This window comes from Ischnura elegans, chromosome 7, assembly GCF_921293095.1.
Source record: "Ischnura elegans chromosome 7, ioIscEleg1.1, whole genome shotgun sequence".
Lineage (NCBI taxonomy): Eukaryota > Metazoa > Arthropoda > Insecta > Odonata > Coenagrionidae > Ischnura > Ischnura elegans.
Genome location: NC_060252.1, coordinates 114,298,357 through 114,322,265, shown reverse-complemented (window position 1 = coordinate 114,322,265; position 23,909 = coordinate 114,298,357). Strand labels below are relative to the sequence as shown.

Sequence of the window (23,909 nt, the reverse complement as noted above, 5' to 3'; positions counted from 1 at the left end):
ACAGAGAAAAAAGCATTCGCCTTGACCGGGATTCGAACCCGGATCCCCCGATTTCCAGTCGAGCGCTTTAGCCAGTTAAGCTACCGAGGCGTCATTCTTCCCTGTGGATATTTTCGGACACTACCGGACAATCGGACAATGTGTAACCTCGTGAATTTCTAAAATCACTGCAGTGTGTTTAGAAGAGAATGACATTAGTGTCTCGTTTATGCATCCACACGTTCCATCAAAATGTTCCACGTGGCCCAAAGTAGAAGACTTATGTGAAGTGCCATTGAAAAATACTCTGTGCAAATTGCGACTCATTCACAGTTTCCAGCCAGTAGCAGTGGGTGTTTGCACACATTGGATGCCATGGAAATAAACAAGATTGAACTTGCTTTCACTCAATAGATGTAACCAATCATTCAGATATGAACTTTTCATTCTTATGAATGCTAAGTAGATTGAAACTTCATTTTTATCCCCTTGAAGGTATGCAATCTTGTGTAAAAGAGTTGAAAATATGCCTAACTTTGGCATGCCTTAAAACAAAAAGTATAAAAATACTACCTTTTTTTATTTTTTTAATTGAAAGAAGAACATTTAAACTACCCCCTGAGAAATTTTAAAGAAAATAAAAGGTGGCCTTATTTATTAATAAATTGTTAAATAATTACTAATTTTTATTGTTTAAACAAGTCCTATTTGTTTATTATTGTTTCAAATGACTTGCAAGTTATGCCATAATGTGCATAAATGAATTCTCTTCAAAATGAAACTATAACCACTGCTTTACAGGCCATGGTTCCTTAGTAATCAGCATTTATGTGATTTTTCATTTTTTTACTCTGAGGCCTGACACTGCAATGTTCAAAGGACGGTAACTTTATGACGGTTCGGTTCTGATCTTAGATAAAGTGATCATTATTCATCATAAGGATACTGCTTTCACATTTATAAATTTCAGAGAAATCGGTGACGGTCACATGACACCCCTCTGCCTGATTTGAGATGAACTCCCCCAGTTATAATGTGATTCTCACAATGTACATGCTGCACTTGGTAAAATGAGCTTCCACTGCATTTATAAACTTGGTCAGGGATATGTCAATGTGGTGTCCTCTATGTAGATTTTCAATCTGATTTGAGAGATATTTAACTGTTCCATCAAATTCCACTGTATGAATTCTATGCAGGAGTGCTACTTCACTCAAAATTGTATTTTAGAAAAAGAGTTCTTATGGGTGAAGATAATTTTATTTGGCTTCTCTTGTGTTTGATATCTTTTGACATATTTGGCTGGGTCTAGCTTCTTTTACCTCCGTCTGTCAGCCACTATTTAGCTTCAAACTACTTACACAGTTAACGTTAGGTTTTTTATGATTGTCAAGGTACTTTGCTGCTGTTTGTTAATGTGGTGTGGACGGAAAATGTTTTGAAATTCATGGGAGACGGTTTAAAATTTTGATGCTTTTAGCTATTCAAAATTTTTCACCTGGAACCTTTGGGAATTGAGATTGAGTTTGCTTTTGGTTTTTGCAATAAGCAAAGATTTCTTTGAGAATCTTTGACAGAATTATGTATTCAGGTCTGGGGAAATTCTGAGTAAAATTATGTTTCTCTCTTGAAATCCATGTTATCTCGTTACAATGAATTTGCAATTTTTGTTTGAAACTAATGCATGATAATCAGTTAAGTTTCACGTACTGCATGTCAGTCTATGAGATATGTTAACATTGTCTGTTTCTCCCAATACCCACAGGCAGTCCTTCACTTTTTTATCCTATGTGTTCCTCAAGATGGAGAAAAAAGTCAACCACTTGAACTTTCTGCTTATTGAAGTGGTACAGAGATTAAGATACATGCATGTCTTTTACCTGATGCATTACCGTGGAACTTCGATCTATTGTTTTTTTGGGGGGAGGATGGATGACAAAAATGACGAATGTGGTGAAGTTTGACAAGGTTGCTTCTGGAGCAGCAAAAACACTGCATTTCAGCAATTTACGTGGGATTTTCATCATCTTTCATGCTTTTGCATGATAGTTATTTTGAAGTGCATGTAAGGGTCCATTAAAGGAGGATCTGGATAGTTTCATTTTTTTTTAGTAATACTAATACGTGATGAAAGAAAAAGAATTTGCTTGAGGAATCCATGATTGTGAGGGATCCTTGTGATGTTCCATCAGCGAAACTATGTAGGTATTGTCTCCACTATTATAGTTCATTTTTTGTGGCTCTAATATCTTTATATTTAAAAAAAACCACAAATAATGAGAGATAATATCAAAAGATAACTAGTGTACTCATCTAATGGATTCACAATGACCATAGGGAGATTCAGGGTATGCATAGAAAATGATACACATGAACGAGATTTTGAAAATACCTTTCTTGCTGAAAAGATAAAAATGAGGTAACACATTCTGAAAAAGAGTCATCAGCTGACTAGTTACAAAAAGAACCCTCCCTCTTGAATACAATGTGCTCAAAGTAACAATTTTGAGTTAAAAAAAAGACTCCTTTATTTTCTGGTAACATCTACAAACTCTATTTCCAACTATGTACATAGTTCATATTATCACCTCTATTGGTACTCCTGTTTTTATTCAAGAAAGACAAAAAAAAGAGCTTTTAAAGCATCTTACCATTCTTAATGTCATAAACTGAGTGATTTTTTCTTCTTTGTATCACAATCAATAGGTCTCTGAACACCTATTTAGGTAAAGATGTTTCTGAAAAGTAGGTGTCATTATTAAGCTAAAAGTTGTGAAACATGGCTGTAAAATCATCTATTTCTTTTATGATGAGCATTTAAAATACCCCTTACAAGCCATTAAAGAAAAACAAAATTTGCACCACTGCCATCTTGAATGACGTCAGCTCATGCAATACTCGTGTTCTTAACCAACTTGATCGTGCACATTATTGAAGTTTACAGTCGAGATATTATGGTTATTATTCCGTATTTTTCGTGTAGTAGTTATTCCTCGATATGTAGTGTAGCTTCAAGTACTGTATTGTGCCTACAAGTGGAAATGCTCCAAACAAATACATACATACATATTTTCATACCGGTCCCCCAAGACGTAGAACGAAGATTGGTGTGAATGAAAAAATGCTGTTGAATGCATATCCTGTCTACAGAATGCTGTTGCTTACCAGTGGAACTTTGTAATAAAGTTAATTTATAACTGCCAGGACTGGGACTGATGTTTGTAATTAGGTAATAATGAATATTTCTTGATAACATATCTTTTACTATAGATTGGATTACCCTTTTCGTCAGGACCAACGAATAACTTCGTAAAAATGAGAACTTCGTAATAAAGTTACTTGTATAGTTAATGTACGAGAGGCTACTGTTTAATATTTGTTTTTTTTTAACAGTTATTTCTTATTTGACTGTGTTAAGTTTAATTTTTTTGAATTTCCAATCAAATTAAACCGCTAGTACACACTACCTAGAGTCACAATTAGTGTATCAGACCCATCAGCGATCACGGGGGGTGTTACTATTTTTGCCACTTTGAAGTTCCCTGCGCAGGAGTCAAATCTTGCTCTTGATTACTCGTCAGGTGTAAGGAAGATGAGGACTGCCTGTATTTGCTAGCATGACCTGGGAAAGGATTTTTCTTTCTTTAATCTTCTTTGTTTCCTCCTCTAGGAATCTGTGAAGGATTTGTTTGCCTCGATTGCCCATCTGCACGATGGAAGCGGTCCGAATAAAGCACCAAAGAGCAAGGAAGGGAATTGCACTGCCGGGTCGTCTGCAGCGGAGTCATACCTCCAGGCCTCCACTTCTGGTGTGTGCAAAAATTCTCTGATGGCTGCAATGAATGACCAACAGGGTCACGTAGATAGCTCCACGGGGTCTCCCTCTGCACCAATGGTGAAAATTGATGGCGGGAATCAGAAAAAGAGACGTAAGATTCGGAAAGGTACTTACATGATGCCTTTTCTAGCTGTGGCTTGACAGTTGATTCGTAGTTCCTCCATTTGGGATGTTAAATCTAGATTTGTATCAGATTGAGGTAATTGCATGAAAAAGGCCTGCATGATTTTGATATTTGAATGATATAAGGGAATCTCCTCTGGTCCTTTTCAGTGGGCGTTATTCAGTAGAAGTCCATGATAGTGAGTTCTGAAGATGCTTGTAAAATCACTCATTTGTATGCCGGGAGAAGTAGAAAATTTTGCTTATTTATGCATTTCTGTTTATCCAGAATTTGATGCATTTTAGTGTAAATTTAAGAAATGATCACGGAAGAGCAACATAGCAGATGTCTGGCATGAATGTCACATTAGTCAGTGGCACTAATGTGAGAAGACAAAATTCGATCTCTTAGCCCACTAATATTTATTTATTTATTTATTAGCTCCAGGACATGTGATTACATGTATAGAACAAGTCAAGATACAGGAAAATAAAATATGCATAGGTCATATATATATACAAAGTACCAGTCAGGTATTCCACTTCAACGAAATAAATTCATCCACAGAATAGAAGGAATTGCTGAGGAGGTATTTATACAGTTGGGATTTGAACAGTGAAAAGGGTCTTGTTTCCCTTAATTTATGTGGGAGGCAGTTGAACAATTTCATCCCTGCATAAAGGGGGTTTTTACTAGAGAGGGTGAGGCTATGAGTGACCACCCTAAAATCCTTGGATGCTCTGGTGTTATGATTATGTACATCAGCATTAATTTCAATACCAAAGAAACTTTTATGGAGACAGACAAAGTAACAGTAGAATATATATACAGACTAGGTAACGTTAGTATTCGTAGGGATTTCAAGTGTGTCCGGCAACTACATACTTCTCCCTGGAGTGTTGCTTAAGACCCTGATGGCCCATTTTTGAAGTTTAAAAAGCCTCGTAGTATGGTGAGAATGGCTCCAAACTACTATTCCATATTTCAATTGGCTATGAACATGGGCATGGTAGACCAAAAGGGTTGTTTTAATATCTGAGAGAGCTTTAATTCTTCTTAATAAATAACAACCAGTTGCCACTTTGGTGCGAAGATTGTCTATATGTACTTCCCAAGATAATGTTTCGTGAACATATAGACCTAGGTACCTGGTTTTATATAACATAAAATTTTACCATTTAGCCTGAGAAGAGGAGTACAAATTCTTTCATTCTGAGGAGTACAAAATTGTATAAAAGTAGATTTTTTTCATTGACAAGAACTCTATTATCAACATACCACTTATTCATTGCATTGATATTATGTTGCACTTCATCATGGTTGAAGTATTTAGAGAACAGTAAATGTGCCGTATCATCTGCATACATGACCACTGTCCCACCATTAAAATAAAAGGGGAGATCATTAATGTAGATGAGAAAAAGTAGAGGACCTAAAATGGAGCCTTGAGGTACACCTCTAGTGACTTCCAGAGGAGTAGATGATGTGTGAGAACCAATACCAGAAGAGTAGATACTTACAACTTGGGATCTAGCACTTAAGAAAGATTGTATCCAGGTTTTGGCAGTTCCAGAAATTCCATAACTATTGAGTTTGAGAAGTAAAATTCCATGATCAACTGAATCAAATGCTTTTTTAAGGTCGTAACAGACACCTGTAACAGAGTTCTGGTTGTCAAGTTCAGTTATCACTACATGAATGAACTCAGCCAAGGCAGTTTCAGTAGACCTATTTCTCATGAAACCAAATTGAGATTTTGAGAGGATGTCAAATTTTGTTAAGAATGATAACAATATGTTGAAGATAGCTTTTTCAAAAACTTTAGAAAATACTGAAAGGACTGAGATCGGTCGGTAATTATTTATATCTTGGGGGTCACCATTCTTAAAAATAGGAATAATCTTAGCCACTTTTAATTTATCAGGAAAAATTCCCAGAGAGAGAGAGAGACTCGTTAACTAAATATGTTAATGGGGGTATTATTGCCATTTTTACATTTCCTGTCCACAGAGAACCTGGAATGATATCAATGCCAGAGGAGCGTTTCCTACTTATTTTAACAAGTATATTATTAATTTCCTTCTCATCAGTGGGGTAAAGAAAAATAGAGTGGGCTAAATATCCCTTGGAGCGAACAGTGTTGGCAGGATACTTGGATTGGTTATAGGGAGTAAGTAGATTATTATTGAAATTCAGAAAGTTAACATTGAACAGGTCAGCTAAAGCAGTTTTTTTCTGATATTATTGAACCTTCATGAAGAGCAGCACTAATATTAGATGAAGAAGTTTTAGAACTACTACTGTTTTTAATAATATTCCAGGCAGCTTTGCATGGGTTAGTAGCAGAACTAATGACTTACATATTGAATTTTCTTTTTTTCTCATCAATCAAAATTCTATGTTCAATTTTTAGAGTTTTGTAAACTCTTTCAATTGACGGAGAGCCACTTGATTTTAATTCATTAAAAACCTGCCTTAAACGAGTAGATGAGGCTCTGATTTCATTGGAAACCCACTTCTTCTTTGAGTTGGAACAAGTCCTCACAGCTTTTAGAGGAAAAGATATATCAAAGCAATACAAAGCAGTAGATAAAAAGTTATCAAATTTAGTATTAAAATCATCCCCGCCATGCACTGATTCCCAGGACTGCTGCTGCAGTAAACATTGAAAGTATGCTTGGGATGATGGTGAGAACGATCGTTTATGATAAGCATGGAGGTGCTTAGGGTTTGACCAACATTGAGTATTCATCTCAATCATTTGGGCTTTGTGGTCAGAAAAGTGTGTATCTATGATAAGATTTTCAGTTGAAGGCATATCTTAGACAATGTTATCAATGGTTGTGGATGAAGATTGAGTTACCCGAGTAGGACAAAACACAGTAGGGACAAAATTGAATGATCTTAGCTAATCAAGTAACATCCTCGACTGGGTAGATTTCAAGCTGAAATCAACATTGAAGTCCCCACAGAGAATTGTGTTCTTAGCATTCTTTACAAAGATTGGAATAACATTATTTAACAGATCCAAAAAAATAGAAAAATCACCACTAGGAGAACGATAAACACATACAATTGCGATGGCAGTGCCACCAAAGTCAATTAGGATTCCACAACATTCAAAGTCACGACCAATACTTGGATTAATAAATTGAATGTTTCGTACACTAATAATTTGTTAAACAAGAATCAATACACCACCATTTTTGCAAAGAGTTCGACAATAGGAGGAGCAAATATTATACCCCTCGATTTTGAAAGTACATAACTCATCGGAGTTTAACCAGTGCTCAGAAATGCAGACAACATCAGGTTTATGTTCACTCAAAAATAATTCCAGAACATTAATTTTGTGACGTAAGCACTGAATGTTTAGGTGTAACACCTTCACTTTAGTTTTAACAGTACAGTGGAACTTGTTTAGTACGTTTCTGAAGGTACCACAAAAAATGAACGTACTAACCAGGAAAACGTGCTAACGAGGAAAGTAAAAAATAGCAGTCAGGGTAATTGCAATCTGTGGAAAAGTCGTCATAATTACAATTACTATCGGTAGTTCTCGTAGGATCACCTTCCTGAACTCTTTTCACCTTTAAAATAAAGAAAATGGGTGCTACATTGAAAATCAATACCATGTGAATAAAAATCACAATGTTTCATAGATTTCGGGAAGACAATTACATGAAAACGGCGTCTTTCTCCCGTGATTTACCCTATATATTATAGAAAGAGGACAAGTAAAGCTAAGTCATTTCTTTTTTGTCACAGCATACTCGGAGAATAACAACAACCCTGAGTATGTCAACGGGTTGTTTTTAAGCATCATAAAAATTGGACAAAATTATATTAACCTTGAATTACGGCGACAGCCGTACACATTCGCTTCTAGAATAAAACCATATTGATTGATATATCGATTAATAACTCGAAAAATTATTAGATTACGACGTAATTACAAGAAGATTTTACATTATACAGTTGAAATTTACTTTAAAAATTTGTTTTATGACGTCTGCTTTCGTGCCGAGATCAAGTATTTTTAAGCTAAGCTTCGCGTGGAGATCCAGAGCATCGGCTGCTCCCGCAGCAGTAGTCAAATATGCACACACTCCGTAGCATTGACGTCGATTTTATGGAATACGTGCAGTACTGCTTTAGATAAAGTTGGAATTGGATAAGACTCATTTCTTCATCATGATAACTCGTGCAATATCAACAATTGCCCACTCGTGAAATTTGTGCGCAGTGAGCACTCCAGAAGTAACAGAAGGTGAGGAGCTCGGGGTGGGGAAAATAGGGGCTTCTCATGGGCTGCAGTTTTGCATAGTCAGGCATTCCTGATAAATGGCCGCATTTTATTATTCATCACGTCATAAGAATTGAGTAATGCGTTTGGATAAATCACGGTCGAAGAAAGAGATGTGGAATGAATGCAAGAATTTTAATGGCTAGTAATAATAAATTAAATCATGAATTCGGAGCTATACGACCCTTAAGAAGATACTAGAGAACGAATTGCGGGTTGCGTCACGGCAAGCAATTGAGCGTACTAACCAGGAAAGCGCAATTTTTTCAAACGTACTAACCAAATACTTTTACCTGTACAGGCATCCCCCGAGTTACGTAAGAGATGCGTTCCGGCAGACTCTGCGTAAGTCGAAATTTACGTAAGTCGAACCTTTGCGTTAGTGTTTCAGAGATTTCGATCGGCGTGGTGAACTTCTCAGCAGAGAAATGCGCGGTAAATTCTCGGTAAAGTTTCATTCAATTCACTGCGATATTCATGAACTCTACCGCGTATTCTTACGTTATTAGATACAAAATCGGTAAACATTAATATAGTCTGACAGTTGCATCTCGAGCATTGCCAATCAAAATGCGTAATATTATTCCCAGAGTTGACTGATTGTGTGGATTCGGGAAAGTACGGTATCTCAACGCTACATTACTAAACTGAATACTTAAATTGATTCATTACGTTATACTGCGATCTAAGGGCCCAAAGAATGCATTGTCTACCTACCTTTAATCATTATATCTTCTGCCTTTTATGTATTACGTTGACCAATGAATCTGGTGGTTTCACTGTCACAGTTAATACACGTAGGAGGAGAGTCTAGGATTACGAGCAAATAACACACAAAAATATACCAGTAAATTACTATATTCTTAGATACATTCACACCCACATACCCTCAATCTTTCACGCACGGAAGCATACTTTCATTATCTCATATCTCAATAAAATAATGTGAAAATATCATCATTTGAATATTTACTTCGCTGGAAACATCAAAGAGTATTTCCAAAGTACGAAGCTAATTAAAAGTGAGCTATTATTCAGCCAACTCCGTCATTAACGTGCACCAAAGTTAGTGGGGAAAAGCTTTCAATGACGCAATATTCATTTACAGTTGCACACAATATGAGATAATGAGAAAATGCAGCTTTATAAAATTTTCCGCCAGAAACATGTAAAAAATTACGCAATTAATATCGTGTGTCAACTTTTCCTTAACTTTTTCGCGGCGTTCATTGCCAACACTCTAAATTTCAATGCCGTTACGTGGGTACTAAACAATTCTTTTCCGCAATAAAAATTTCTGCTTCAACTTCATTTTCTTTTAATTCCACAGATGGAAATGTCCAAACTTAAGGATACAATTTTTAAATAGTTGAAAGTCGGAGTTCGGGTGTGCATGCTGTATAACAAGTTGTATCGTACGGGAATGAGCGCAACCGCATCCATCGCTAGAACTGCAAATTTTCAATTGATTGCTGACTTGGGATTTTAAAGTGATTTTTCTACAGAAATTAATGAAAATTCCTTCGAGGAATGACAAAAATAGGTCACTTTGTTATTTTTAGCCGTAAAATACTCGATAACTATTCAATTTTTTTTCTACCATAGGTTGTACGAGCGAATATCTACTTCTTCGCGCTTGCATTCGAAAATTAACGTAATCAATTGAAATACGGTTATCACTTACGTAAGTACGGATTTACGTAAGTCGAGGCATACGTAACTCGGGGGATGCCTGTATTTTGTTCCGATGGTACCGGGACCAAGAGAAATCACCGTACTAAGGAGGAAAACGTACTAAGGAGGAAAGTACTAACCAAGTTCCACTGTATTAGGTTCACTTATAGCGCTGCGCAAAGCAGATAAGGGAACATGACCATTAGGGGTAGCTAGTCGCAGAGGTTTTACTGATCCTATTTTCGTTTTGGCACGAGTGCATATTCCGTTTTGTTGAGGCGCTGATTCAACTACTTCTGCAGGTTTATGTTGATCAACATTGATATTGATATCACCTTTAATTTCGCTTGACGGAGCACTTCTAGGCATAAAAAATTTAGTAACTACGGCTCCTAGAGGCCACTTCTGTAAGTTCCTCAGATTATTGCACTGGGTATAATTTATACCAATCTTAAATGCAGCATTGGCACTTTTTCCTTCTGCTCTTACACACGATTCGCATGTTAAGTTAAATTTATTTTTTACATGAGAAACGACTTGTTTGCATGTAGTTTCAGGATCCAAGCGGCCGACATACATATACCTTATGATCTTAGCTGCTCGAAGTCTGCTGGAATCATCCTCACAAGTTGCCCCTTGGCCGATGACACGAAAATTTCTTCGTTTTTTCTGTTTCTTACTATGGTAAACTGTGAAACCATCTTTCACCTGCCCGTCAGGTTTCTTTTTCGTCTCCAATTGCGTCGTAGATTCCATTTTCGACGACGCCGCAGGAGTTTTTGGATCGCGGTTAGATCGCGAAGCAGTTGAAGCATCCAGCTTGGTTGAAGTATCAACACTAACACTAACACTTCTTGCTGATATCAGCATCAGACTTCAAGGCGTTGACGTAATCTTGCGCCTTGGATTCATCCATATCGGCTGCATCGCGGTTGTTTTTAATGGTATAAACTCTTTCTTTAATAGCCCAATATTGGCCGCCATATTTGTTAGCGAAAACTTTAAAGCATGGCACGAAAGACACTTCCAAAAAATTTCCCGAGCGTCAAGAAGGGCTTTCAATGATAAATCATTTCAGCCAGTACATTTTGCGTGAAAAATACGCATACAATACTCGCAAGAGATATACTTTTCACGTAAATTTATCAATTCATCGGAGGAGCCACACGAAGGTTTACATACTCCTGCCGCCATGATGACGTCATACGATCAATATTGATCACTTTACCAATACTCATCAAGTAAATGCATTAAAATTTCCATTTTTACTGGAAAAACCATGAACTTGCTTCATAAATCAATCATTCTCCCAGTCTATTATCCCTAACCACACTTCTTAGAAGTTTTTTCAAGTAAATACCATTATTCTCTTGGAAAGTGTGACATAATTGTGCCCTTAAAATTAGCTCATCTCGTGAGCAGACTAGGGTGTAGCAGATTGTTGGCCTCCCTTTCTAGAGGAGTCAGTTGAGCACTAGTATGTCAGGGCCAAGACAATCGCAACATCTTATGAGAGATCATGAGGTACAGGGGACAATCATCCACATTCCCTTTTAGCTCTGGTGTTTCATCACCCTTTCCTGTTATCATTTGGATTTGTTATCCTTTCAATCTTGTTGAAATATATGGTAGTTGCACAATTATTGGCTAATATTTTCCTAAATTACCAGAGGTACATATTACGTGCCAAATGATGGCTCTGTGAGTGTGCACATTGTGGAGAAGCGCAGCAACCTTCTATTTCAATGTGTTGAACTTCCACTATATCATGCCTGATTCAATCGAACTTTCAGTCTTATTAACTCTGTTCCCATGGACATGAGATGCAAACATTGTCTCGCTCCTTTGCTAATTCTTCCATCTCCACCACTGGGTCATGTTTTTATCACCATTATTTGGGTTTTGTATAAACTGTGGATGATTCTTCTGTCATTGTAAAGAAGTCGAATTTCTTTCAGGATTCCAAGCATTGTGTTCCAATCGACGTTGTCAAATGCCTTCTCTAAGTCCCCAAACTCAACAAACGTTGGCTTGGTTCTTTTCCATTCTCTTCCCTGTGAGCACCCTAAGGACCAATATTCCATCCCTTGTACCACTGCTTTTTCTGAATCCAAATGGATCCTCAACTCTTCTGCTCTTCATTCAAATCTTCAAAAGATGCTCTGTGTCAGTATCTTTGATGCATGAGTTGTGAGGTCATAAAATGTTCATAGTTCTCCACTCTTTTTCTGTTGGGAATTGGGATTATGATGTTCCTCTCTAAGTCCTTTGGTATCTCATTTCGAGAGGAGCATTATAATCAATTCCCAAGAGAAAAAGAGTGGAGGACTGTGAACCTTTGAGGACCATAAGCCTGACAACAATGGGTCGAAGATACCACCCAGAGTCATGTATAGAAGAATAGAATGAAAAGCAGAAGATTACCTGCATGAGGGCCCTTTCAGAGTCAGATAAAGCAAAGACACAAGGTAAGCAGTATTGGCTTCGATTGTTATTAGGTTTTAGTATCCTTATTAATGCAAGGTAGTACAGTAAAACCTCTGTGTAGTGAACCTCTTTACATCATAAACCTCCATACATCTTATCACCCCTACGGTCCCGTCTGATTTACATGTAAATTTTTAGGCAAACCTCTTTGTAGTGATCCTCTTTATATCGAAAAACCTCCACTTATCATACCTAGGAGATGCCCCCGAGACGGCCTACCTACCTCCGCAAAACGTACTTAGACAACAAGAGACCATTAATGTAGCCGCGATAACGTACATGGAATGACATTTTCAGCAATAAATGTTTCACTCTTCTTTTTTCTTATATAGTACCTTTAATATGCTGTAATTTTCACGTTAATCATTAGTTGTGGCTATTTTGTTCAATATGAGAGCATACCTGAAAGTAGATAAGAAAAAAGGTATCCAACTATCCCAATCATTTAAAGTGACTGTTGAATTGAGAAAGATCAAATCACTTTCTCTCGAATCATAGTAAAAATCATGCGATAGCGTTCGCTTTCTGTAATTATTAAATAATAAATATATGTTCACTGATGCATGCATGTTTGTTTAAACACATAATATAATAGTATAAAAGACAGTAGTGCCTTTCATTTCCAAGGGATATGAAAAAATGGTGCCCATCACTAAAACCTCTCTATAGTGAACCTCCATACATCAAATTGCCCAAATTTTGGTCCCCTCCATTACGATGTAAAGAGGTTTTACTGTAATTTTATTTTTGTGGTTCATGTTGTGTTAATAATCAAAATCATCATTTGCCATTCTCAGAGCACCATCAGCAAAACAATGTGGAGGTAGAGCCCTCTGAGGGCCGCTCACCCCTTAGAGATGACCCCAACGAAGACTGGTGTGCTGTGTGCATGGATGGGGGAGAATTGGTTTGCTGTGACAAATGCCCAAAGGTTTACCACATATATTGTCATGTGCCTCCTCTGAAAGGTATTCCTGGGTGAGTACGAGGAAATTCTCAAGTTTATCCTAATTTTTATCTATTTCAATCCGGTCACAGTTAATGCATATTACCATGGAATTTTTCTCTCCCAATTCAATAAATTTGTCTCTCCTAATTGTTGCTCAGTTGAGTATACATTGTGCTCCAATTAAATGTAATTAACCCCTGAAAATTTTTCATAATATATTTCAAAAAGCATAAAAACCATAGGGAATGCTATTACTTTATCTCTACAGTTTTTATCCTTTAAATGAATTTGTTGTGACCCTTGTCTACTTTTCACTTAAATGGCTCCTCAATGTGCTCCATTGTGAGGGTCAAGAAACTGCCTGTGATCCTGGAAGAGATGGCAGTAAATGCTCTGGGATAATTGTCAAACGGAGACAATCACATTTACAAACGTTCTCTCCTAGGGTAACCTCTCTCCCACCCCTCCTTTTCATTCACCCTCCACATTGTGGCATTACGTCGTTAAATCTTCGAGATTGTGCACGTAAGCCCCAGACACAGGGAACTCCAATCATCGGTCACAAGCTGGTTCTGGGAAAGACTCCACAAACAAGAAATTAGCACACAAGAAACAATAGTAAAAAAATTTATGAGTTATTTTAAATCAATATCTATTTGAAGTAGAAGTATTCAAAATCAGAATTATTGCAGAAAACAACGATAACTAATGATCCCATAGGAAACATTACCAAACTAAGTACAAGCTGTATAATTTTGCTAAAATCACCCATGTCAGTCACGGCATCTGTCCACAGCGGATGCCCGAGCAAAAGAGGGCTTGCGTAGCTCCAGAACGTGTCAGGGTGGAGGGGAGGGAATTTGCTAAGGAGTGGAGGGGTAATAGGGCGATGTTTAATTAGCTGCAAAATCTGCTGTGTAAATCTACCCCTGTTGACTGGCACCACTTCAAAACGTCCATCATCCAAGCCGGGGTTGGGGGGTAGAACTGCGTACTGCCGGATTTTCTCTCCTCAATCTTCTGGGTTGGAGACATAACCAAGTGGTGTGATTGCTGGTAGAGGCAAGTCATTGGAATTCATAGAGGGGAGAGACATAGTGGGGTGAGGTGTTGGAGGGAGAGAGAGTTGTGATGGGACAAAGTGGAGTACTTCTCACTCCAAACTGCATACTTGAGCCTCGGCACCCATTTCCCCTTGATTGCCTAGGAGAAGCTATTCCTCCGCCGTACTACCTATATAAGTCTTGATCTCCAGGTGGGCTTGGCGTTGGAGGGCAGCGTCGTAGGACAGAGTTTGGAGACAAGAGTTCCGAGACTTAGAGTCTCCGAGCCTTTGCGCAAAAAACCTTAGTGTGAAAAGTCCTTAGCGAGGGAAGGTCTGTGGATAAGTTCGGAGGAATTCGGAGAAATTTCTGGGGGTATGAGAAATTTTGGGGTAGGGGGTACACTAAAAAATGCCTCAACGTACATCAATGTGTATTGGTGATCCTCAGGGAAAACCTTGATAATAGTTGGGCAATTTTATTCTGGAAAAGCCAAAGTATTCTCATGAGAAGGTGGAAACTTGGTTAGAAAATTGTCGTTTATTTTCTACCAGTGCATTTATCAGTCATTTTTTCTCTCCCATAGGCAAGTGAAATTTTCTATCCTATCAAACTCATTCTATGCTTTCAAACCCAAATAATGTTGTCCCCTTCACTTAGAAATAATTCTTTAACTTCAAAAACTTTGTCTATGATTAGCATCAACTTGAACTTTAAAATTAAGTCCACAGGTTCATGTGGACATGTGAAGCTGTTAACTGCCAACTTGAACCATTAACGTCAAAGTTAACCATTGACTTTTTATATGGTAGTGCTTGTGTGGCATAGAATGTGGATGTAGAAATTCATTTTTTGCCCTTTGGGTTGCTGTACAATATTGTCGTACAGAGATTCACAACAGGAAAATATTTTTGAGGAAATAAAGCCCATATTTTATATTGGCCAATTAATTGTTGAGTTTGTCAAGACCTTCCTAATTTTGCTAAATTAGCCTAACTGAATCTTCTTTCAGACTTTGGAAACCGCAAATAATATGCAGCGAGGATTATCACACATACTAAAACGAAGTTATAAACCCTGAACCATATTTCACATCGCCTTAGGTAGTCAACAGTTAAAAATATTTAAATAAATAAAAGATCGTAGCACTTTTCCAAAAGAATTTTCAATGCGTACAATGCGTTTCGGCTCACTGATCTCTGGTACAAGACACTTCACATCATCTGGTACTTGAAGACACTTCAAAACATTTGAAAATCTCTTTTATACCCTTGAGAAAGGAGGGGGGTAGGGGAGGAAGGTAGATAGTTAGGGTAGGGGGGTAATGAAGAGTACTGAACGAGAGGTAGAGGGGAAGGAGCGCACTCCCTCTATCTTTCAAGCTACGAGCGAAAGAGCAAGGGGTGAACACACCCAATCTTGCATGTGACGTCATTACCTTCGAAGCAAAGGCACAGCGATGTGATGCATACACAGGGTTCCCACTGGACCATGAATAAGCCGTGAATTTCGTCTACCGTGAAAAAACCTGGAAATAGCCGTGAATTTCATCATAAAGCCTTAAAAATCTCTCAAACTTATAGAAAAAGAACTAAAATTGACAGATCAAAAGAAAAAAAAATATTTCAATCATGTTTCAAGGCCGAGCCACATACAGACACTCTCCACACATTTATCTCCACTCGTGTATTCGAAGTGCAATTATTGGTGCCTTGTGTGCCATGACGACACATTGATCTTGAGCCTGTGATTAGAAGACCGGCACACAAACCGTTCATTAACCCTGGTGAAAAATCAGACACTTCTTTACTTCCCTACCTCACTGCTCCCTCCATTTTGCCACTCACTACCTTAAGCTTCACCTAAATTTTGATATCGATAGGTGATGGCACTTTCATTGCTACGTTTGAATTCACGGCGCCTGTCGCGGTTGATACATTTTTAGTTAACGTGCGGGTGGTGATTGTTACTTGATCAATATTTCTGCCTAAAATGCCCTATCAACAGACCGTGAATTTGACGATATTTAGACCGTGAAAACCTGGGAAAAAACAGTGGATTTTATAATTTAGTTAGAGTGGGAACCCTGATACAGTTTGTGTTGCCTGAAGTTTCCAGTCCGTCTGTTCTTGTTTGAATGAGTTCATGCTATGCTAGTTTCTTTTGAAATGGTCGTGTTTGGACTATGTTGAGTATTAGGAACCTTTTTGTGACTATAAATCTTTGTGTCAATCCATTAGAGCTTAAAAAGCTTAAATGCTGTCAGATATGCGTTGCATTAGGCCTCATTCTTTTTTGAACCTCGTGCGTGTCATACAATTACAGAAAGCTATCGAGATATTTCTGGCTCAGTAGGTGACTCACCTAACATGAAGCTGATAGACCGAAAAAGGTCAGTTGGTTATACAGGGTAGGGATGAAACATGTTTCCATGGTTCCCGTGTAACTTCATATTTTCCTTTGAAGCTAAAGATTTATGGTCAGTGTGGTCTCTGAAAGGAATAAAACCTTAGAAGCATGCTCTGGTGGAGGTCCAAGAGGTTTTGTGAAATCTACAACGTGGTTATTATCTTACGATGCTGAATTGTGGTTCAATCTCTTGGGAAGATTCACCCTATGTGCCTTTTGTGTTTTGCGATAAAATTTTCCATTTAAAATTTGCCATAAAATTTCACACTCATCCGGCCATACCTTGAATACGCAGCTAGCAAACCCAATATTTCTAAAGAAGAACGAGCTAGCCTTCGTTCCCTTCGGGAAAACAAAGCGGTTACCATCTTACCAGCTGATAAAGGGAATGCCACCGTTCTACTGCGCACGGAGGAATACCATGAGAAAATGAGCCGGATCCTCCAAGACATAGCCTACGTGAAATTGCCTCTAGATCCTACCGATTCCATCACTAGGAAGACCGCTGCCTTGCTGAATTCCTCGGGCCTTCTGTACGAGGTGACCAGGAATCTCCGCCAGCAGGCCCCCGCACCTCCTAGATTGTATGGTCTCCCGAAAATTCATAAGGAAGGTACTCCATTGCGACCCATCGTGAGTGCCATCGGAGCCCCCACATACAACCTGGCACGTTATCTCGCCGGCATCCTGTCCCCCGATGTTGGAGGCTGTGAGCACCTCATCAAGAATTCTGCGGAGTTTTTGCGAACACTGAAGGAACTTCGTACAGACGAGAATGACCTGCTGGTCAGTCTCGATGTGGTCTCCCTCTTCACCCGGGTTCCTCTGCAAGACATACTGAAGCTCCTGGCTGATAAGTTTGACCACCGCACAGTGAAGCTGTTTCAGCATACCCTGACCTCCACTTACTTCCAGTACCGTGGAGAATTTTACGAGCAGGCAGACGGCGTTGCCATGGGGTCACCATTATCCCCCGTCATAGCGAACTTCTTCATGGAACACTTCGAAGAGAAGGCGTTGAACTCTGCTCCACTCCGTCCCAAGGTATTTTTCCGCTATGTTGACGACTCCTTTCTCATTTGGCCCCATGGTAGGGAATCCTTGGATGCGTCCTTGAATCACATGAATGGCCAACATCCCAACATATCTTTCACCATGGAAGTTGAAGAAAACCGTCGGCTGCCATTCCTCGACATCTTGGTTCACCGGAGACTGGACGGAACACTGGGTCACAGTGTATATCGGAAGGCTACACACACGGACCTCTACCTCCACGGAGGTAGTCATCACCATCCCTCTCAGCGTGCGGCCGTCATTTCCACCTTGATCCACCGTGCCACAGTCATCTCAGATGAAAACAGCCTACCTTCCGAGTTGGAGCATTTGAGAAGAACCTTCCGACTTAACGGATACGGTGACAGGATGTTCTCGAAGGCCCTAAAAAGGACCATTGGTACACGACACTGCATGACGAAGGAGACGGCTGATCCACCTATTGCCAGGGCTTGTCTTCCCTATATCTCTTCAGTTTCTGCGAAGATCTCGAGAATACTGAAGAGACACAACATCCAAACCATCCACAAGCCACCTTCTAAAATACGGGACATTCTTGTGGAAGCCAAGGACCCGAGAGGCCTGAAGACATCTGGAGTCTACAGGGTGCCCTGCGGCTGTGGTAAGGTCTATGTGGGTGAGATGGCCCGGACGATTGAAACACGTCTGAAAGAGCACCGTCGCCATCTCAGACTAGGACAACCCGAAAAGTCTGCCATCGCGGAGCACAGCATCAGCTTCGATAACCCTATCCGGTTCGAGGAGACGGCGGTCATCGCCTGGGCTTATGGTTATTGGGACCGACTTGTTAAGGAGGCCATCGAGATCTGGCTAGAGCCCAACAATTTCAATCGCGATAGTGGTTTCAACCTAAGCAGCTCGTGGAAACCTGTGTTGAAGACCATTCGCTTAACCAGAGATGGCAAGAACCAATCGGAGCGCACGATGACCCGACGCAGCGACGCCGATCAATCACACGGCACCTGACCACCTGGCCGTCCCTATAAATGAAGCTCTAATTTTTGTCTCGACACTCAGTTGCCCTGAGGATGATGCCCCTGATGGACATCGAAACGTTGGCGGAGAAGGATTTTATTACCCGGTGGAAAGCCCGAGAACTTTTCATCCTACCAGGTATGTTGTCACATACATAATAAAATATACCACCATGATGGAGCCGTGAACCCTGGTGCCCATGGTGGGAGTCAAGGACCAACTGACCCACATGCTACCTGGAGCTATTTTGAAATAATATATGACATGTTAAAAGTACCTCATGAAAAATAATTAACTGCAGACAAACTAAGGCCCATGCAATGAAACCCCACCAGTTTCAAGATGCATTTCAAATGCTATTAAAAATTAGGTGGTCTCCTCTTGTGAGTGATAGTCAGTCTCCTTTGCACGCTGGCAGGATGCTGGGTGGCATGGCAGAGGTGTTGTCCGTAACCCATTCAACACTGAATATTTTTAGTACCCATTCCTGATAAATAGATGGGTATGTGTGGACGTGCATTCTCTTCAGTCAGGCTGAGCGTGTTAAGGCCTGCACTGTCAAGTGAATGTGGAATGCACTGCTTCCACTTCCGTATAGTTATTCCAGCACTAGCATACTTTACGCATCTGTACATATACTTTGTTTGGTTGTCAGTCATGGCATACCATTTGAAGTTTTCAAACCTTTCCTGATCAAACTTTTCCCGTGGAAAATTGGGAAAAGCATTTTAAACCATTTTTCCATACAAAATTTGTGACAAAATTGAATTTTTATTTTTACCAAAATTTGTTTTTCTGTAATGTAAATCTTTGTTTCCACAAGTATTATTTTCAACATAATTGTACTGATGAGTGTGCATGTTTGTTTGTGCAGGCCATCGGAAGCGTGGCAGTGTCTCCTCTGCACAGGGCTTGATGAAATCCTAGCCACTCCATTGGGTTCTCGAGGGCCCACGTCTAGAGGACTTTGCCACAGGGATCTCAGACTGGCTCAGAGAATTCTCCTAGAGCTTTACTGCCAATATGAACCCAGTCTCGCATTCAGGGAAGTGCCTGGTGCAGAGGTGAGTTAGTTATCTTTTAATATGTTCTTAATATGCTTCTGGGCAGGCACACTCCATTGTGAAGCTCAACACCACCCACTGCCTGCTGGGATACCTTCAACTGTGACAAATATTTTCCATTTATTTTGTTTTTGACTCAATTATTTTAGCTTTTTGAAGAAAAGTACTATGCTAAGTATCAGACATTGATTGGTATGGTCCAACTTGGAGTAACTTAATTGTTAAATACACCAACGGATGAAATTCGCAAGGAAAAATATTTGACTTTGCCGGGATTTGAACCCGGATCTCCTGATTACCAGTGTGTTTGCCAGTTACACCACCAAACCATTTTCTCAGAGCGAACTTCGGGATGGGTTCTACGGAACAAGATGTTGACGTCCACACTGTGGCACATGTGGCGAGGGTCGTGCTTACTAAGCCACTGTCGGGGTGTGGACTTAATAATAATAATGCTTTATTTGCCATGATAGATCAGATACATAGAAAACATAACCGATATATGGCACGTCAAAAAAAAAATAAATTTAGATGCATATTACATGGATTTAAAAAATAAATATTTAAAACACGGACAACTTCACATATGTGGCATGAACTGTACATGGAAATGGAAATACTTTAAGACTCGAGAGAGTCATCACTCATAAATTCATTTACAGAGTAATACTTTTTTTCCAGTAAAAAGTCTTTAAGTTTCACCTTGAGGAGACTGGCACTTTGCATATTTTTCAATTTCTTAAGTAATTTATTGTAAATTCTGATTCCCATTTCATTTGGGCCACATTTCAACCTTTCAGTTCTTATACAGAAACAATGCAGGTCATTTTTCCTTCTTGTGTTATGAGAATGGATATCAGAATTAGTGGAGAACTGAATCAGGTTTTTTCTTGTGACGTCAACATCTTGTTTGGTAAAACCCATCCCGAAGTTCGCTCTGAGAAAATGGCTCAGAGGTGTAACTGGCTAACACACCTGACCGGTAATCGGGAGATCTGGGTTCGAATCCCGGCTAAGTCAAATATTTTTTCATGGCGAACTTCATCCGTTGGTGTATTTAACCTTGCACCCGTGCGCGTGACTGTGTACAAAGACACTTGTTCCTGCAGTGCTTTGAACTTAATTGCTGTTTAAACTCTTTAGAGACTTGGCCTTTTTCAAGAGAAACTGCAACTGAAAATGTGATGGGAAAGTTAACTTAATGTGTAATCTAATCAGTGAAAAATTATGTTATAATTGGTAATTATAGGTTTTTATTTCAATGTTATTCATAAATAAAGAGAGCAGAGATATTGAAGGTTTTAAGACCATTGGCCTAATGACTCAATGTAACAAAGATTTTAATAAAAATCACCTACAGGGAAATAGAAAGAAAAGGAGAGGATATCCTGGATGAAGACCAAAAGACAAGGGCTTAAGAGAAGCCAAATTGCCTCTCCAACTGCTCGTAGAGAAGAGATTGGAGAACAAACCTACATTCATAGCATTTTTGGACTTAGAATAGGCTAGATTAAATGCAATAGATTACGCTAAAAGAACTTAGAATAGTATAGATATGAATTCAATGCTCACAGTCCTCTGTCTTAGTCCAAAATTCTGCTTTTTGGGTGGCTTATAGTGTTTGGAATGATGCAAAGAAAAATTTATTGATATAATTGGAGAGTATGTTTGAAAAGAAAAAAACTGACCCAAAATAACAATGAGCACTTAGGATACAATGTTTTTTGATGTGATAGTAAGTATATTTAATTGTATAGCTCTTGTAAAAGAACTTGTGTGCAAGGGTAGGTGGAAGGGGTGAATGGGAGGGGAAGAAAGCAAAGAGGCAGAGAGAGAGGGGGGAATGGCAAATGGGGAACCAAACTACTTAAGTTCACATTCTGCAATGGCTGCTGTGAGAGAAATACAAATGCATCCGAGGACACTCCGAAACTCACAAGACAGAGGTACGAAGCAAGGCTGCCAGGCAAGTGATGAAATCATCCATTGCCAAGACACCTTCCATTAAAACTAGGGAAGAATTTGTGCCATTGCGTTTTTCAGTGAGATGGAGCTATAAAGGAGGTGGGTGAGTCACCTCTTACTCATTCATAGTGGGAATTACGAAGGGTTTGCCATTGATGCTCAACACCAAACAACCTTCCCCTAATGTTCACTAGCATTTTTAGAGTGTGCGCCCCAGGCCTCAGAATTGCCTAGTGCGATCTTTTGCGAGAGTTATACACCATGATCTCCTCAAATGTTGAGCATCTGATGCTTGAAGGCTTGCCTTGAACAAAAGAAATTAATCGTCAAAAATTTGGGGGAGAGGACTGTATTTGGTGAAATGTGATACTTAATTTGATAAATATAGATCGATTTACCAACCTCAGGTACTCCTTTCAAGCATCAAGACAGCACATTTCAATGGGAGTTCCTCCCTTTATGTTGCCTATGCGTAGCAATACTTTCTATTCGTACCAGGAAACTCAGCTGCAACAAACCCCAATGAAATTTGTTGCCGGGCTATATGGAGACAGTCCAGACACTGCTTCAGCGTCATGCTCATGTGGTCATAGCTATAGACACACCGTAATGTCTAGAACCAACTAAAATCTAGGAGTTTAAAATCAAAGTTATGCTGCCCCTACTTGTTTTAGTTTTCCATCTTCGTTAATTCCATGTAAACTTTTCATCACAGTTGAGAACTAAATATACCTAGCAAAAAGTTGGAAACTGCCTCCGACTCATTCAAAATTATCTATGAATTTTGCAATCTACATGTAATTGGTTTTCTACAATGAAGTGATTACATACTACATGTATACAAGGCTATCTTGACGAATTAGTAGTAATGGAGCCTAGTAATCACCTAGTAATTAAGCCATCATTAGTTATTTTCTCTTTGGTGGTAGTTCTCTGCTTTAACACCTCTTTGATGTCATGTTTTTCAATTGGAATTGTTTTGCTGTGCTGCTGTTTTATTGTCAGTAAATATGTTCCACTATATTTCAGTACAATCACATACTATAGAATCTATTTACCTTTATTCCCTCTAGTGTGAAGGATACCTTGATGTGATAAGAAGACCAATGTCATTGGATATCATTCGAAGCAAGTTAAATCCTGAACACGCAAAGCACTATCGTGACCTTGGAGAGTTTGTGGATGATATAAGACTGGTTTTCTCTAATGCCTACACATTTAATCCTGTGAGTATGTCATGTATGACGTGTTTGTGAAACGAATATCAAGGTCATGTATGTATAGTACCCATAATGTCAGGGCTGTTTGGATTGCATGTTGTGGCTACACGGTTGTGTAAAATGTGATTATTACTGTAATGGACGCATTATTTATAGCATTCCATTCCATCGCGCTCAGTAATATGTTACAGTAAAACCTCTGTGTAGTGAACCTCTTTACATTATAAACCTCCACACATCATACCACCCCTATGGTCCCGTCTGATTTACATGTAAATTTATAGGCAAACCTATACCAAGGAGATACCCCCAAGACGGCCTAACTACCTCCACAAATCGTACCGAGACAAATAGAGACCATTAATGTAGCCGCGATAACGTACATGGAATGACATTTTCAGCAATAAATGTTTCACTCTTCTTTTTTCTTATATAGTACCTTTAATATGCTGTAATTTTCACGTTAATCATTAGTTGTGGCTATTTTGTTCAATATGAGAGCATACCTGAAAGTAGATAAGAAAAAAGGTATCCAACTATCCCAATCATTTAAAGTGACTGTTGAATTGAGAAAGATCAAATCACTTTCTCTCGAATCATAGTAAAAATCATGCGATAGCGTTCGCTTTCTGTAATTATTAAATAATAAATATATGTTCACTGATGCATGCATGTTTGTTTAAACACATAATATAATAGTTTAAAAGACAGTAGTGCCTTTCATTTCCAAGGGATATGAAAAAATGGTGCCCATCACTAAAACCTCTCCATAGTGAACCTCCATACATCAAATTGCCCAAATTTTGGTCCCCTCCATTACGAT

General features: G+C 38.9%; 1 protein-coding gene and 1 non-coding gene across 5 annotated transcripts in view; one reads left to right on the top strand and one right to left on the bottom strand.

Annotated features, from left to right (window-relative positions):
* The window catches only part of LOC124161919 (E3 ubiquitin-protein ligase TRIM33-like), a 69,731-nt gene that overhangs the window by 43,070 nt on the left and 2,752 nt on the right, over positions 1-23,909 (top strand). For 2 of the 4 annotated variants that reach the window (XM_046538177.1, XM_046538179.1), the window contains exons 9-12: positions 3,650-3,923; positions 13,185-13,365; positions 19,712-19,901; positions 22,940-23,092. In XM_046538177.1, coding sequence (XP_046394133.1) covers positions 3,650-3,923; positions 13,185-13,365; positions 19,712-19,901; positions 22,940-23,092 — 798 coding nt within the window. The remainder of the gene's footprint in view (positions 1-3,649; positions 3,924-13,184; positions 13,366-19,711; positions 19,902-22,939; positions 23,093-23,909) is intronic. The other 2 variants (XM_046538178.1, XM_046538180.1) reach the window with 2 other exon arrangements.
* On the bottom strand, positions 18-90 carry Trnas-gga. Its single transcript has one exon. It is a non-coding gene; the product is annotated as a tRNA-Ser (tRNA).